Genomic DNA, 17,595 nt, shown 5'->3' on the forward strand with positions numbered 1-17,595 from the left:
CGTGGCCTTGTGCCGTAGCGAGAGGAAGGGGAAGATGACATATGGAGATTTAATAGTCTAGATATATTTTCATCTGTATTGTTCTAGTGCGGTAAATTAATTTTTGTACATCATTTAACTTAAAATAATGGAATATGCACGGATTTTTTTTGAACTACAATACACACGAACTTAGTAGCGCATCAAGATGAAATCGCAAAAAATGTAACACATCAAGATGTGAGATATTTTAGTTGGAGGAAAAGATCGAGGGTCATGATTACCTCACCCCTTATTTCAGTCACTATCTCAACCTCCAATCCCTATATCCAAAGGCAACCCAGAGCTGGGGAGGACATTGAGTCCTATGGACACGAGAGAGTACAATCCGGGTAGGGCACTGAAAGAATTCATGTATGAGAGATAAACTCAAGTAAAAATGAAGGTCGCCTCGAGGGTGAGGTAATCACGAGCCTGCATGAAGGTTGGGAACGAGAGAAGGAGCAGCAGCAGCATCTTAAGGACGACAAATTTGGGGCTAAGACCCCGAATCAATTGGTGAACAATGGATCACTGGCTGACAGGTTGGTCACAACCAGCGAGGGCGTTAACGAGCATCTGCAACTTGTGGCAGTAAGCAGAGGTGGAGAGATCCCCTTGGCTGAGGGCATGGAACTTGACTTCGAGGTGACTGGTGCGACTTCTTGTTCCCAGAGAATATGGTCTTAAGGTGGTTCCAAGTGTCGTAGCCAGTGGCAAAAGGCTTCATGACCATGTCGAAAAGCTTATCAGAGACCGTGGCATATAGCCACATGAGGACAATCAGGTTTTCCCAAACCCAATCGGGATCATCATGGCGTGACTCATGTTCGTTAATGCTGTCGCTTAGATTGAGTCGGCCTAGCACAACCAAGAGAGTGCACCATTTTGTGTAGTTGTTGGATTGGAGATCGGGGGTAAAGGAAACAAATGAATTGATGTTGACGATGTGTATGGCATGGGAGAGGGGCATGACAGTGCAGGGGAGGGAGTGCCCAAAGCAGATGAGAAAGAAGAGCCGTCCGTCATGGTGGGGAAGGAATTAGAGCTCTGGGATGAAGGCTACTGATAGAGAGATAAACTCAAGTAATCGATGATGTTTCATTATGATCAAGCTCTATGTTTATATAGTACAAGAACTCATGAAGCTATGCAGCAAATTTCAGCCGAGACTTGCCCATACACTGGCGACGCAGCGCGGCCTTGATGGAGATCATGCACATTGCACAACAGAACATCCTGCGCATGCACTGGTGACGCGGCGTTGGAGATCGTGCACAACAGAACGTCCTTGTGGCGCCTGTAGACTCGGTATGCTAACAGCTGAACGTCCTTCCAACAATTCCTTCTTTATAAACCTAGAAAGAGTTCTTGCAAGTCGATAGTACTTACTAAGCCAAGCACAACCCAGGATATGATCCCTGAATTAACATTTGCGCGCCAGTAAGTGATGGCCACAACAGAAAGAATAGCCTGTCATATCAATTCACAGCTTTAAAAGAGGCAAATAACTTGTTAGGGATTCCCGGAGCAACATTTTCGCACAATGATATGAAAACCAATTTCCAGTTCACACTGCTGATTTCAACAAAAAAAGATTCACCTAACTGTTACATTCCATAAAAAAAAACACGGCAAATAGACATCAGAACAGTGAGTTAACAATAGTGGATTAAAGATCTGCTAGACCAGATCCTAGTATTTTGGCATTTCCGGCACCATCATCAAATGCATGCACAGCACAAAGTTGGGCGATTATGGCACTGATTAGCGATTATGTATTTTCTCTAGCTGATGTAGTAGAGATCAGGCACTGTTACAGAGCAGGCACTGTTCTTGGCAAATCAGTCAGACATAATCAACATGTGTTACCTACTTACCTTGACCCACTCTTCTTTTTCAACAGATCAGCTCGACGCTTGGCTTCTCTCTCCGCGGTCAGAACATAAAATTCAGCCCCAAGCATGTCATTTATCTCAACATTTGATGATGCACTTGCTTCTGCAGTATCAATTATCAGTTCGATAGTCAAAGTGAACCCTAGGGCTGAAAGGAGGCGTACTGCGTTGGCAAGCCGGCAAATATGCTTCCTCGTTTCTAATGGGGTGAAATTCTCTACTTCAGTGCTCGACTTCTGCTGATCTCCAGTCGTATTAGTCTTTTCACCCACCACAACATGCTCACCTACCCAGATGAATCCGTTGCATCCAAGAATCAAATCGACATCATATTGCTCGAGATGATGGAAATGCTGTTTCCGTCGTTTTACCAAGTAAGCAGGTACTGTGAGCAATTGACCCCTCTCAAGCTGCGGCAATAAAACCCCTTGGAACAATCAGTAACAGCCAAACGTTGTCTCAGTAAGCAATGTCAAAATTTTGGGAAGACAAGAGTTTAACTACAGCAGTAACATACAAATCATATACCTACTTAAGTTATTATCAACATGAGGAAAACTAGGAGGTATGAAGACTAGGGTACATCTATGAAATATCAATGAGTCTGCCTTGCATTATTGCACCGAATGATCTACATTGACCCAGTTTTGCACTCAAATTAAAGAGCCAGCATTGCAAGGGACATGGGCAGCCCTATTACAGATCTGTCTCACTAAAAAATGAGGACTGAATTCTTTCCATCAGTCAGGTATGGACAATATTTATTCGGATATTGAGTAAAATCAACAACCATATATATCGCATATGTTATGGTTATTCGACCATTCCACGTATCCAAAACTCAACTACATTAGAGGTCCAACAAGCACATCAACAATATACTCCAATGGAAGGAGTTATGTTAGAGCGAAATTGGAGAAGTTACAAGTGCTCAATATACTAGCTGAAGCTACTATTAATTATTTAAACATGTTATTGACTTCAAATGAAAAAAGTATCAATTACAAACTTGTAGATCTTGTCGAGAGCTACAATTTTTATATAAAGATCATCTCCATCCGACTCCGTATAAAAAAGCTACAAGCTCCGAAATATATGCTCGAATAGTTGTCGGATAGTTTTCGGATATATCCGATATCCGACATATTGGCTCCCTACATCCGAATACGATATCCGATACAACTATCCGAGATCCGATCCGATATCCGAGATCCGATTAGCATCTAAATTGGTTCGGGCAGGAAAAATCCAGCCCGTTTTCACCCCTAGTTGGGACCGGGCTATCCACGTGCCAAAACTATAATTTATGCATCAGTCTCCTTGTACCGTTATTACTTACTTTTTACTATTACTAATATCTTTATTATTATTGTTTTCCCATCATCTTTTTAGTTGAATATTCTGGGTTTCATCTCTGCCTACCCCAGCTTGCTTGGGACAAAGGTTTTTTTGTTGTTTTTGCTTTTGTTGTTGTTGTAGCCAGGTATGGACAATAAGGATAGTGCCAAAACTACATTGGAGGCATTTAAAAGGAACAGGCCAATAATGGATACAGTACTATAGACAGTGTTATCTAAACTGGTTCGGAACTGCACGATAATTATAGCTGGCAGAGTAGTTGGTCTGGTACGTACCTTTCCATACTTTTGACTTCTTGCTTGTAGGTGCAGAGATCCATCATGCTGGAAACCACGAACTTCAGCCTGGTAATTGTATTACACAAAGCAGCAGCAGCTCATTTTAAAAAATTCTAATGCAGTGAAAAGATAAAATAAAATGGGGAATCAAACTATAACAAGATAGAAGCCTAAGAAGTTCCCTGGGAGAGGAGTAAAATTAAGGAAGGATACTGAGGAAAATGGACACTTGTGAACATGAGGAAAGAAAGGTGACCAGAGCACCAAAAAGTCTAATCGAATAGTCCTTTTGTTTAAGAGGACAAAATGTGTTGCTTCTATGAAAACTAAGGGCATGTTTGGTTCATAGCCAGAACTTGCCACGGTTTGCCACACCTAAGGTTAGTCAGGTTTGACCAACTTAGACATATGTTTGGTTCGTAGCCACAATTGTGGCAAGATTCTCTTTATGCTGCTATGGTCCCACGCGTCAATGACTCAAAAAAGTGTAGCAAGATTCCCTTAGCCTTGCCAAAGTGTGGCAAAGATTTTGATTGACTAACCTTAGGCGAGTGTGGCAAAAAATTGTGGCAAATGGTGGCAAGGTTAGTATATGAACCAGACAGACCCTAAGTATAGTAGAAAGTGCAGACCAAAATTTCCAACACTACAAAACTAGGCCGCACTAAAATGAAGTACACTAGTAGAATATTCACTGGATCCGAGGAGAAGTCAATATTTAAAATCACAACACACTTACTATGGATTGTTCGGAAATACTGGAACTTATTCTTCATTCAACAATCTGTTCATGGATTGTTCAGCATACTTATAGTCAATAAAATCAGAATGATTTGGCCACTTCAGGCAAAACACTCTTCACATATGGCCCTTCCTTTATCAGCTGATTAGACATGCTTTTTTCATTGAATCTAATTAGTGTATTTGGACTTAAGAGTGTCAACATGGTTTACAAAGATGAAAGATCAAAGATGTATTGAGAGAAGAAGTGCTAACTGTGGTCTGGTACTAAAGTAATTAGAGCGTGCTTCATTTCATTCTTTACAAGACAGCTGGAGTGAAGACAATGGCAGGATCCAGGCATTAGTGTCCCAACTGACTATTGGTGTACCGTGTAAAGTACTGTTAACTCGGAATTGAAGTTATAAAGGAACAAAATTTTGACAAGTCAAAAAATGCCCCCCGAATATGGAAAAAAAATAGCCCTACTGCAATCTCGTGTAAGGGAATATCGTCAATTCATCACCAAAGGTAAAAAATCCGTTAACACAGAAAATGAAACATAGCCAGACTATGTGTGATAGTGGTGTAACAGTGTAAAGGCTGTTTCAGCAGCCCTTGAAGCTGTGCAGAAGCCTCTGAATTAACAACAGAATAATATTTGCAAAAGAGAAGTAAGAATGATGCCTCAAAATACAATCAGCCTCAAGACAGCAAACAAATGTAGCAGGAGGTGCTACAGGACTAATTAGTCATTTGATTAAAAAAAGGTGCAACAACAGACAACAATGACCAAAAGTTAGCGATGCCCATGCATTTTTGTTGGTTGTTGCTACTGGCATGATAGGTATACAAGCAACAATGTGTCAACATAACACCATTGGTAAAAATAGATTTGAAAGAACTAGACAAAGGATGAATGAGTATCCATTCCAACTCCAAAACGACGAACTAGTTCTTATACCTTCAAAGAAAGAGGGCAAGTATTGTACTTACACAGATAACATCATTTTCTTCAAAGATACTCCGCATATTAAGTTCATCAACAGCAGTTCTCCTTCTCTGACAGAGGGAGTGAAAAAATAAGTAATTGGACTATTGGAGAAGAAACAGTAGTGAAAATAGTACTGAACAAAGGATAGCAATTATTAAGCTGTTTGAACAAGACACCAATAAAACTTACAATCTAAAGCAACACCGTACACAGTTTCACTCCAAAAGAGTAGCTGCAGTACATAATTTTCAGCAAACAAGGAAATAGAATGATTTCTTTGTGTCTAATGCGTTATACATATCAATGGGAGAGATTGTGTTGTGGTTAAAATTTTCTTATGCATGTTGAAGTTTCTGCTGACATGGTGCTTAGCACAATTTATCCTCCAGATAAAGAAGTATATCAAAATATGTCCCTGTGATTGGCTGTCTGCTGTCCCACAAGTTTTGGGGGATGCAGAAAAACATACCTGAATACCATCAGGTAAATTCATAGAAGAAAGCATCAAAACAGCATCTTGGCTAAAATTTATCTCCAACCTCCAGCGCTTAGGAGCAATCTAGAGAAATAAAAAGTCAACAAAGTAATTGATATTGGCCTGAAGTTTAGTACTGTATATTGTTTGCATGGATATTGAACTAGCAGGAACATAAAAGTAAATAATGTCAAGTGCTCCCTGGGTGGCGAATATGACTTAATAACCAGATTTGCCTACACACTGGTCATCAAATGCACATGTATCCAAAAGTAAATATCATTAGTCATTACACACCTACGAATTAGTTGAAGCTACAAACTTAAAAAATGAAGGCAAAAGAGCTAAATTTATGCATATTCTATCAGGATCTGGCTAAATGGATTCCCATATCTGCATGCTTTAACTACAATCAACAATATTCTCACAGGTTCATGCTCATCATTTTTAAGTCCTTGAAGTATAGAGCATCCTCATGATTGAAATAGTGAGACATTTTATTACATTCAGGTATGCAACATAATCCCCAGGACAACCCATGCTATAAATATGAGAAGAAAGTCCAAGCACTGAAAAGAAAAGCATAAATTTACACACCTCGATGACACGGCCAACTATGATATCACCAACCTCTGGCTTATACCTGAAAAGGTCAAGGAGAACAAACTGGAATAAGCTTAGTGAATTAATCCATATTCCACAATCCCAGTTCTGAATTCATTATTTTGCAAATAAATGCATAAGGAACAATAGTTATGTCTAATAGGATTAAGTGAACCATACTTTCCCCGCACCAACAAACAAAAGCATGACACTTGTAATCTGATTGACCAAACACATGAATTTAGAAACTAATTTATAATCAAACAAACACCTGGTATATTGTATTTGACTCTTTGGGTAGCAGAATTCATTGCAGAAGCAACTCAAAGCACATCATTTCTATGACTGTGAAAATTTTAAAATGAATTCCTGTAAGTTATAATAAACCATGCTATCAGTTCTAATGGACAAACAACAATCAAGTCCAAAGTTTAGTTCAGTGCACTCGACAAACCTACCCGAACCCAAGATAACACCACATCTCACAATGAGACTACAATAGTAAATAGTTCACCCAGACGACCTTAACAACGAATCACAAAACCTTACTTTCCACATGCTAAATTGACCTTACACAACCCCTCACCATCAATACAATCAATCTACCACTCGGTCCAGTATCACAACAACAAAAATTTCTCAGGTAATAGAAGTCAGTCCCAAAGGTAAATACCCAGATGGAATTCCCCTGTTGCCAGAGCTACCCAACAGGGACACCAATGGAGACGAACAATGCAGCAGCGAGCCAGTACCTTGCCCTGAGCGTACGCACGTAGACCAGTTTGTTGACCCGCTCCACCAGCCCGCACAGCGTCGCCACCACCTCCCCGTCCTGGTCCGACGTCCCGTGCCCCCTGCACCAGGCACGCCCGCATCAGTCCATCAACCACACACGAACGGATAAAAACCGGGGGAGAACAGAGGAGGCAAAGGGCGGGTCTGTACTTGAGGATGTTGTCCTCGTGATTGACGGGGATGGTGTCCGCGACGGTGACGGCGGCGGCGGCGGACGCGTTGGCGGCGGGGGCGAGGGCCTGGAGCTCGTGGAACGCGGACTCGAGGCGGACCCGCTGGGTCTGGTTCAGCGAGAGATGGAGGTCCCTCATGGCCAGCACGCCGTCTCGAGAGCACCAGAGGATGAGGGGAGCGGCCGGAGCGCAACCGACGGAGCTGAGGAAGGATAGCGGAGCGGGCAAAAAACCTAGGGCATTCCGTTTTTTCCACTCCGAGGAGGTGGCAATCGCTATTTATCATTCTGTCCAGAGATGGGCAAATGGGGCTGGTCCGGCTAGGGTCGTGCCGTATTGATCCATGTGCCGAGTCTTCGGCTTATAGCACGGTCTATTTGTTATTGTATCGGGTCAGGTCGGCTCGAGCATTGTTGCAGCACGGTCGGTCCGGTGACCCAGCGAACACGACTGGTGGTGAGGCGGGGCAAGGAGGCCAAGGGCGCAGTGGCAGAGCGGAGCGGGGTGGCCGGGCAATAGGGCGGGGAGGTCGGGGGCGAGGTGGTCGAGCGGTGGGGTAGGGAGGCTGGGGACGAGGCGGCACAACAGCGGGACGGCCCGGCGGTGGGGCGGGGAGGTTGGGGGCAGGGCGATCGGGCGGCGGGGCGGCACAACGGTGGGGCAAAGCGAGGCGGCGGGGCGGCACAGTGGGGGGCAAGGCGGTTGAGCGGGGAGGCGAGGGCGGAGCGGGGAGGCCGGGGGCAGGGTGGCACGGCGGCCGAGCGGGGAGGCCGAGGACGGGGCAGGCTGGACGGCGTGCTGACGCGTGCCGACCCGTCTAAACCGGACCGTACCGTGCCGAGGTGTCGACCTAGGCACGGCCTGGCTAGTTGTGTCGTGCCAGTCCGACCCACCTACCATCGGGCCGTACTATGTCTGAATCGTGCCTACAGTGCCGTATCTCGGACCGACCCAGTTGATCATCTTTAATTCTGTCGTACATATATAGATCAAGATGGCTCATATGTTATATTTAACAGTAATTATTATTTTTTAAGTGATAGTTGAGCAATTATTCAAAATATAAGATGATGTTTGGATGCACAGTAGGAATAAAGATACAGACTGAGATATAAAAAAACTAGTTCTGGATAAGAATACTAGTATATATATTTTTTTATTTATTTTGCACGTTAACTCGATACAGAGAAGAGTGTATATCCCCTTCATAACCCATCCCTTCTAGTAGAAATTGAGGGCCTTATATCTCATTCATTCTCCCTTTTCATTTCCTAATCCTCCAAACCAGACATGGGAAAAGATTTCCACCTCCTTCATTTTTCTTTCCCACCTCCTATATCCCAGTATCCAAACAGCACTAGAAAAAAACTTGCTCGAACTAAATCAACAGCCAACGAGTATGGAGTGATGGAGTCAGGAGTTCCCGATATGGAGGATGATCTTAAGTTACTATCATATAGGACGGTCCTATTTAGATGTGATTGATTGCTTATATATGTTGTTGTCCGTATAGGTCATATACACAGGTTAGGGTGAAGTAGTTTAAGTGGAGTTATATTTATCGAAAAGAAGAGTGTTTGATTGATTGTATCAGTCTGGACAGGCAGAGCTAAGTTTCTATTTGTTTGACTGAATTTAACGTCGCATGAACGGATATAAGAGCTGATATTCTGATTTTTTTTCTCATATGAAGGTGATTTTATGATATTGATAAGTAAAGCCACCTACATATATAAATGCGGCAGCCTACATCTGTCGGGCTAGACCACGGAGGGAAACTCGAATCGAGCTTCCCTCCTATGTCAGGCTGCAGCTATACATTTGTATCCGTTTGAACAGACAACCAAACATGTTTCTCTCTAAAATTATACGCATCCACCAAACTAGGATTCATTTATACAAGCAACCAATCACCACTGAAGACTTGTTATTAAGGGAGCGTGGCCCTACATTTTTCTTTCTTTTTATTTTTTTATAATACTTATAATTAATTCATAGTGCACTAGGCATATGATTTTGTGCTTCTTGTATGCATTCAATATTTTGGAAGATTTGGTTCAACATTTTTCTAAATCTATTTCAACATTTGAAAATGTTGGTTCAACTTTTTGGAACACTGGTAATTAATTATCACGTATTACGTTTATAATTTTATGTCTTTTAATATTTTGAGAGACTTAGATTTAATATTTTAAAATCCAATGTCAATATTCTTCATATTATATTTCAATATTTTCACATAAAACATTGAACTAATATTTTAAAAATGTTTTACTAGTATATTCATGAGCTTTTCAAAAAAGACAAAAAAATAAGAAAAAAGTATTCATAAGTGATCTCATTTTGTTACATTAATTCTAAATAATACCATGATTCAAACGATGTTGAACCAGTATATTCAAGAACTTTTAGTATATATATATATATAAACATATGAGATCTTGTTTTGTTACATTAATTCTAAATAATACTACAATTCAAACGGATTTAAAAATGAACTAATGGTTTGAGAGAGAAATGTGTGCTCCAACTAAATTCCACCCACCAAGCCATACATCGACACATATCCCCTCACCGTGCACACCTACCACTCCCGTAGCGCGTTGTCGCTAGCCCAATCAATCTGCCGCACCAATTTCAAAGCGCGCTAGCTTTAAGCCCAAATCGAATGTGCTACCTAAAGCTATCCAAACGGGTTGTGCGGTTGACCCGAGACATACCACTATAGACACAGCCTAAGCACAACACGACCCGAGCTTAACCGTGTCAGGCCAGTATGGCACGAAGCGTTGGGGCGTGCACGACTAGCCTTGAATCTGCACGACCCGCCCTGTCGCCCCGTCACCTAACTGTCCCGCCTCAGTCACGCCGCCCCGATCATCCGCCCCGCTACTTGGCCGTCCCGTCCGCCCCCGCCCCACCTGACACGGTCCGCCGTATCACAACCGTGCCCGGACCAGTCCAATCCGACACTATACTTTACAGGTCGTGCCATAAGCTACGTCTCTAACATACGGGCTGGCACAACATGACTCAATTAGTTAGCCAAACCAACTAGGCCCATTCGTGTCGGGCAGCACATTTGGCCAGGTCTGGAGCTACCTATGGGGTTTTCCCATGGAGCCATCAACCGGCAGCCTGGCACTGTGGCACGTCAGTTTGGCTGAGCTCTTAATGGGCTCCGATTAGCCAGATCCAAACAGCAGCCGATGTGCCATGCATGCACGAGATCCTGATCAGGTCTTCACTGGGTTCGTGCGTCATCATCACTGCTCATTTGAAATTTCAAAAGAAAACGAGTCTTTCTTAGAGGACCTTCTATATGCAGGTTAACCGAATTTACTCTAGGCATAGATCAACCACCGATGAGCGAAAGCAGGTCCATGTCGGCCCAATGAGCGGGAGAGGTCAGCCCAACGCGAAGGAGAGGAGCCTACTTTTCTTTTTCTTTTTTTTTTCAATCCTCGTGATTAATTATCATGTACTAGATTTATAACTTTGAGTCATTCAAATGTTGAAAGACTTGATTCAACATTTTTTAAAACCGTGACCAATATCTTCCATATGTTGTTTGAACAATTTCACATAGAAGGTCGAACTCTTTTACGCACAGCACACTCGTCATATGTGATCCCCTTTCAGCCATATCTTTTAGCTAGACGCTTCATCCAGGTGTCCAACGAAAATATGCCCTGGTCAGCTTGCTGCAAGGAAACACCCACTGCTAGCGGTTGCCAGTGCCGTCACCTACTTAGAATAAGATCGTCTGACTTCACCTCACTGCTAGCGGTTGCCAGTACCATCACCTATTCAGAATGAGATCGTTTGACTTCACCCTCCGGTGAAGTCAGATGACTTCAACGAGCCGTTCACCGTTGGTTTAAGATGAATAGGTCAGATTACCGTTGATTTGAGATGAACGAGTTAGATTGGATGGTACAATATTGTGAATAGTAAAAAAGTCGCTACGATAACTAACGGATTTGCTACAATTCTATTGTTACAGTACCGCTGCTACGGCGTTCGACATCAGAAACATTGTTCATCCTCTCACAAAACACTGTTGCTCTCTGACTTCACCGAGATGAAGTCAGAGAAACCGATCCCAACTACTCACCCAAGTAATTCTTTTACGGGACTCACCACAGTAGTGTAACTGAAAGTAACTAGACTGTGGGCAGTGACGGAATCACAGCTCACGCCCATGGCTGGTTGTGCCGACGAGTAACGCTTCTCTGGTGAAGCGGTGATGTGCTTTTGAGCAGCACCCTCCTTGTGTCCGACAACCGGATCAGCACAGCACAGGACTCTTGCCGTGTTCCTTGCGACTCCGTGGCTACCGCTTGAAAAGTTGAGATAGTAGTCTCAGATCCTCGTATACATAGGCATCATACATATCTGGTTGTTTCTTGCCAAGGCGAAATGGAGAGAGGCGAGAGGCAGAAGGTGGATCCAGTGCCCAACGAGGCAGAGAGGAGGCAGCTCAAGGCCCGGCGGGACTATGAGATCGTCACTGAACAGGTTTAATTTCCGTCTTCTCTCTCTCACGCACGGCTTCGATTTCTTCTTGTTTATCGATGCAATTTCGTTGGTGAGAATCTCATGGATCTACATGTGACATGCTCGTGCCTTTCAAAAGCAAAAAAATAAATAAAATACTACACGCTTATTTTGCAAAATATTACTCGATCTGTCATGTGATTTAATGCTTCTTTGAGTGGATTTTTTTTTTCGTTTAGATCCCTCTATTATCGGTGCTACGTCAACATCAACGATGTGTTGGCGTAGCAATTACCTAGCCGCCGGATTTGAGAATAATCAATGATGTGGTTAGTCTCACATCCTAAAACCCATTCCCGGTCTTGCCTCCCACCTCCGTTGGCAAAAATATAGATAAAAACGAAGGGGTTGGTAGGGGATTGCAGGGCCATCCGGCTCTTTTCTTGAACTATGCATAGTAAATATCTATCATTAGTTGAGCCTTTCTGGTAATTTTTTTACTTCAATGTGACCATTTCCACTTAGACTTTTTAGCCTGCACACACCTTTTATGACCAGGTATCATACTTACACTAACCCGTCCCCAATGGATAACATATAAGTCCAACTGAACTTTTAGTGGCTGACTCGGGCCGACCCCCGAGTAAAAGTATGATATCATCTTACATGATGCCACGGCCTTCGGTGGCGACTCGGGGGCAACCCCGACCCCCACCCTCCGCCTCCCCACCTTGATAGCCTCCTTGGCGCGGCCACCACCGCCATCGTCGGCCGGTAGTGGCGACCGTCACGGTTTCCTTCTCCTCCTCTCCACCCCTTTCCTCTTCGTGTCCGTGACATCATGTTGTTGCGCTAGGCAAGTCTGGCGGTCATATCCTTTGTGTGGAGCACTTGGCGATGTGGGGCGGCGACCAGGTCTGTGCGCCCGATGATGCAACGCGGCAGTCTGGTGGCACGATGAACGGATCTACGTGTCCAATGGCGTTGCGTGACTATCCGATAGTGCGGTGGCTGGATCCGCACCCCGAGCGGCTTGGCGGCTCGACGGTGTGACGCGATGGCTCGACCTGGCGCAGATCCATGTGTACCCGATGGTTCCACGCGCCTGATGTCGCAGCGGCCCTATGGTGTGCCACTACGTCCAGTGGTGTTGTGGGCGACCCGGTGGCCTACCCCTGGCCCAGCGGCGCGACGTTTCCTCAGATCTGTGCATCAGCATGCTTTGGAGGTCACGCATCGTGCTACTTCTCCCTAAACCTCGTTGATGCGCTCCATCTTCAACTGAGTCGATGTAGTGGTCGCTCGTGTGTTGAGTCGAGGACAAGGTCCCGTTGCTCCCGTGTTTTGTCCATCTTGCTACCAAGCTGAGGGATCACTGCTTCTCATCCGAGATGGCATCATGTATAATATAGTGCTTAGAGAAGACGCATATGGGAAAAAAACTAGGTTTTTTTTAACTGCACTAGTACAAGTGTTTAGACGGAGGACAATGTACTTACTTAAGCACCACTGCTTATATTAGCACATGGACAATACCAGGTGCTTAAGAAAAGAAAGTGTTAAATACCTATATAAAAATTAAAAAATTTAACGCTAACAAAGACTATATGCGCTTAAATATAATTAACTATCTTGTTATAGCTAATATAAGTAGTAGTGCTTAAGTAAGTACATTGCCCACGACTCCGTCTAAGCACTTATACTACTACAGTTGATAATTGTACTACTCTCAATGCTAATAAGATAGTTAACTATGTTTAAGTATTTATAGTTTTGTTTGTATTGAAAATTATAATTTTTATATATATGTTCAACATTTCTTTATTTAAGCACCTAGCATTGTTAATGCCTTAACAAAGCAAGCTTGCGTTACCTATTAAGTGGTAAGGTTTCCAAAAAGAGTTGCCCGAATATGGTCAGTTTGTGCATCATTCATAAAAAACCAGTGTTTCTTCGTTCTTCCCTTGTTAAGTTCCCGATATACACTAAGCAATGGTACGAGAGGTACACGCTAATTACGAGATCTCATCGCTTAAGCAAAAAAATCATGGCAGTGCATGCTGCGTGCTTATATACATGTTCCTTTTGTGCCTGCATGCAGTTCTGGCCACTTATGGAGAAGATCGATGAATGGCTGGAGCAGCACAGAGCACCTGAAGGCCTGGAAGAGACACAGGTGAAGCGCTTCCCCCACTACTGTTATTTCGTTGCTAGGCCTGCTTCAATCACTTCAGCACGCACAGGCTACACCCTGCAGATACACGCTGCTCCTGACATAATGATGAGAAGAAACTAGCATATCACTCTCCCGTTCTGCTGCCATATGCGCAGGCTTCTGACGTCGAGGATGGCGCCTCACCTGTGCAAACTCCCTCTGAAGGGCTGGCGGACACCATCCGGAGGTTCCTGCGAGAGCTCGATGGGAGCGACGAGGCAAGCGGGAGCGGCCAGGCCACCTATCAAAAGCCCGAGGTTGCCCCCACCGATCCGAAGACCGAGGCTTCTCCCCCTTGAGAAATTATGCATGTGGTGCAACGCGACTAATATAAACCATGACAAACCCTCGCAGGATGCAGCAACTACAATGCAAGAAGCTCATTTCGTTTTGTTTTAGGTTTTTCGGTTGCGAGCTGTAGCCGTGGAACATATGGAATAAGCCTGGCAGCGTCCGTCAAGCGCTGTCAAGCACTTTCTTCAGCTTCGTGTGGAGCTGAAATCGTCGACGTTTCTTTTCTATGGAAATAAAAGGCGATCGAAGCGTTGCTGCCAGCAAGTTCATCCCAAAAATGCCAACAATTTCATCCGAAAAATGCCAGCAAGGAGACTCATATAATGTGTGTAATATCATGTTTCGTTTCTTGACTTCCTCTAGTAGGATTCTTACGAAAAAGAAAAAAAAATTGTAGTACGCATCAAAACAAGCGATAGTGTCAATCCCACAAGATATGTTGCAGAGATCTTTCAACACTTCATCCGTTCTCCGCTTGCTCCTATCTCGTTAAATTCTCACTACAAAAAATTCAATCATCTATGAAAAAATGATTATGAAAAAACCAAAAAAATGTTACAAATGACGGTTATTTGGTGAAGATTCAAGAAATTTAGTCATTAGTTTGTAGTGGGATAGTTTCATTATGTATGTCTATGACGAATTGCTACTGTCATCATCAAATATCCACTACTTTATGCCGTTACTATATATCATCATTTAAAAAAAAAAGGGACGGTGCCTAGTACACCTCAATGACAAAATCTGTTTGTCACCGAGCCAGGAAAATTTTAGGCACATTTGAAATTCAGCAGGTAGCAAACAGTTACAACAAAAACTCTTTCCCAAAATCCCCCACACGATGCCTCCCCCAAATTCTCATCCTTCAGTATGCTGCTCCCAAACAACTCCCCTCTTCCAATCCAGCCACTGTAGATCTCCACTGGCAGCTCAATCCCATGCATCCTCTGTCCACCCGCGCCCCACCCGCTTCACACCCCAGTTAGCCCATCCCAAGATCTGCCGTCACCCTAGCCTGCTGCTACCCCAACCTAGCCAACCGCACACCAGATCTGCTGCCACCACCAGCACTCTGTGCTTTGACCCGGCAAGCCCACCGCTGCCCAATCCCTTCCTGCCGCCGCACTTCCCTCCCCATCCCTCCCAGCGCTGCTCCTCCCTATCGGTGCCAGCCTCCCCATCAAAACAATGTTGCCCATCCCCTACAAGACCGGCCTGCAAGGTAGTTTATTTTCTTATATATTTCCTCTTTGTGATCCTAGGTTTAAGCATGTGTTCAAATTGGTACAAGGTAAATTGCTCTAGATATAGATTTGCTACTAGAAGTGTTCCAGATATGGAGTTGGTAATGGTTTCTAGATGCATTTGCTCTGATTTGGAGATAATGTGTTTTAGGGTTCTTAACTTTGAACTGTTTTGATTGTTTTTCCCTACTTGTCTCTTGTTCTAAAATGGTGTCTGCTGCACTCAGTCTTAACACTTTAACAACATTTTGCACTTCTTTAGATGTGAATGCATACTTGGTGATTGCTAGAAGAAAAACCTTAATTATTTCCATTGTAAGAAATTCTTTTGTCAATTTTGTGACTGTTAGAATAAAAACCTCGCTTTATGTTCTTTGTCATTGCCTACCTAAAGAATCTGACATCTCCAACTGATTGCATTCAAGAAGTCTTGTGAGAATTAAGGACCTAGCTTGCATGGTCAAGTATTGTTATTCCCCCTCTTTGTATCTATTTGCCCCTATGATTCCATAATAACATATAATAGGGTGTGCAAGGTCCAAATTAGTGATATGCTTTGTGCTGCGATTGTCTATGCTAAACTGTAATATAGAATGCAGAAACTTTGTATTCTTATAAATGAAGTACTAACGGCTAATCGACTGTACTTGTTTTCTTCGGCATGTGTGCATGCTAATGTGTGATGATAATTTATGGTTTCACTAAACTTAAAATGACACAGAAGTTTGAACCTACAAACACTATTTTTTCTTGTTTAATTCCAGCAAAGACAAAGCTTAAATTCCTCTAATCCATGGTGGTTATAGAATGCAGAAACTTTGTATTCTTGTAAATTAATTCTTCTTGTGCAATTCATGTATTGCCAAACTATAAAAATAATTCCCCTTGGTGCACTATTGATGTAATTTTTTAAGTAAGGTTGGATGGCTCGATAAAACTGGTCTCTTTCTTGCGGAGTATGTTCAATTGAGGAGCTTTCCCCGACGATGAAGCCCCAAGCCCCAGACTTTCTGTCCTCGATGAAGGTGCCATCAATGTTAACCTTGAGCACGTCAGGTGGTGGGGGCACCACTTCTGTATTTTCCTTGGCTCTTTCTCAGTCGGTTTGGCCGATACATCTCAGAGGTCAAAGAGTTCACTCTATAGGTAACCTCATCACAGAATTTAAACTGCTCTCCTGTATTCACTTTGTTGCAAACATCCCACCATGTGCACAGAAGAATGATATATTTGAGCCTGATACCCTCTTCCAAGGAAAGCACGTGTTGCACCACTTCCTAAGTTGAGTTCAGTTCAAGTAAATTGAGTCGGGTTTGTTCCAATCCCAGGTCTTGCCAGCACTTCCTCACAAACTTGCACTTGATGAAACAATAACCACCATCCTCATCTAATCTCAAGCAAGCTGGCAGAAATTACATTTGAGCGCAACACCACGGGCAGACACAGGCCTAGCTCTGAGAAGCTTGATGTCATGTTCTAAACAGCTACTGAAAAACAGTGAAAAGTTAGTATTACCGCTAGACTTATTTTGTTTATTGTTTGCGGTGATAACTAGCAAGATGGTCGTGCTAAATAGTATGACTAGCCTTACTATAATATTTTATTACGATAATATTTGATTAATTATATTTACATAAACTTTTGATTTTTATATTTGATTTTTTCTAAGACTATATTTGATATGTATCATTTTTTTTTCTATTCTAACCCCCAATTTCAATTATTCTTTATTTTATTTTATTTAGACTCTTTATTTAGATATTTTGCTTCCCAAACCATATGAAAATCGAACTGCTAATTTTCATAATTTTTAATTGCGAATTTAGTTATTTATTAATTATATTTGATATGAACTATTTGGTTTAATCTATATCGCTACATGTTCATAACAATAAGTGATCTATATTATTTTTTCTTTTTTTGATTAACGTGGTAATTTCGTGAATTTAAGAGCGAACATAGGGGCTCCTTTTTCCCTTCAAATATTAAGATAATTGAATAGATAGATATTATTATTTTAGATTGCTAT

The 17,595-nt window shown here is 42.8% G+C and overlaps 2 protein-coding genes across 2 annotated transcripts; one reads left to right on the forward strand and one right to left on the reverse strand.

The window, feature by feature from the left end:
• Positions 1–1,572: 1,572 nt before the first annotated feature.
• On the reverse strand, positions 1,573–7,577 carry LOC133924599 (exosome complex component RRP4 homolog). The gene is made up of 7 exons (XM_062370207.1): positions 7,291–7,577; positions 7,098–7,199; positions 6,340–6,385; positions 5,737–5,826; positions 5,270–5,335; positions 3,551–3,619; positions 1,573–2,326 (listed from the first exon to the last, which is right to left on the reverse strand). Exons 1-7 carry the CDS (start codon positions 7,449–7,451, stop codon positions 1,895–1,897), a joined length of 966 nt encoding a protein of 321 aa, XP_062226191.1. The 5' UTR covers positions 7,452–7,577; the 3' UTR covers positions 1,573–1,894.
• Positions 7,578–11,521: 3,944 nt separating this feature from the next.
• Positions 11,522–14,449, forward strand: LOC133923574 (uncharacterized). The gene is made up of 3 exons (XM_062368855.1): positions 11,522–11,834; positions 13,915–13,989; positions 14,145–14,449. Exons 1-3 carry the CDS (start codon positions 11,736–11,738, stop codon positions 14,325–14,327), a joined length of 357 nt encoding a protein of 118 aa, XP_062224839.1. The 5' UTR covers positions 11,522–11,735; the 3' UTR covers positions 14,328–14,449.
• Positions 14,450–17,595: the final 3,146 nt, after the last annotated feature.

The sequence above is a fragment of the Phragmites australis genome, chromosome 7 (assembly GCF_958298935.1).
Source record: "Phragmites australis chromosome 7, lpPhrAust1.1, whole genome shotgun sequence".
Lineage (NCBI taxonomy): Eukaryota > Viridiplantae > Streptophyta > Magnoliopsida > Poales > Poaceae > Phragmites > Phragmites australis.

Coding starts and splice junctions, on each gene's coding strand:
- LOC133924599 (XM_062370207.1), bottom strand. CDS start 7,451: ATGAGGGACCTCCATCTCTCGCTGAACCAGACCCAGCGGGTCCGCCTC. Junction 6,386..7,097: donor GTGCGTACGCTCAGGGCAAG/GTACTGGCTCGC, acceptor TGACCTTTTCAG/GTATAAGCCAGAGGTTGGTG. Junction 3,620..5,269: donor AAGAAAATGATGTTATCTGT/GTAAGTACAATA, acceptor TACAATTACCAG/GCTGAAGTTCGTGGTTTCCA.
- LOC133923574 (XM_062368855.1), top strand. CDS start 11,736: ATGGAGAGAGGCGAGAGGCAGAAGGTGGATCCAGTGCCCAACGAGGCA. Junction 11,835..13,914: donor ATGAGATCGTCACTGAACAG/GTTTAATTTCCG, acceptor GCCTGCATGCAG/TTCTGGCCACTTATGGAGAA. Junction 13,990..14,144: donor AAGGCCTGGAAGAGACACAG/GTGAAGCGCTTC, acceptor CCATATGCGCAG/GCTTCTGACGTCGAGGATGG.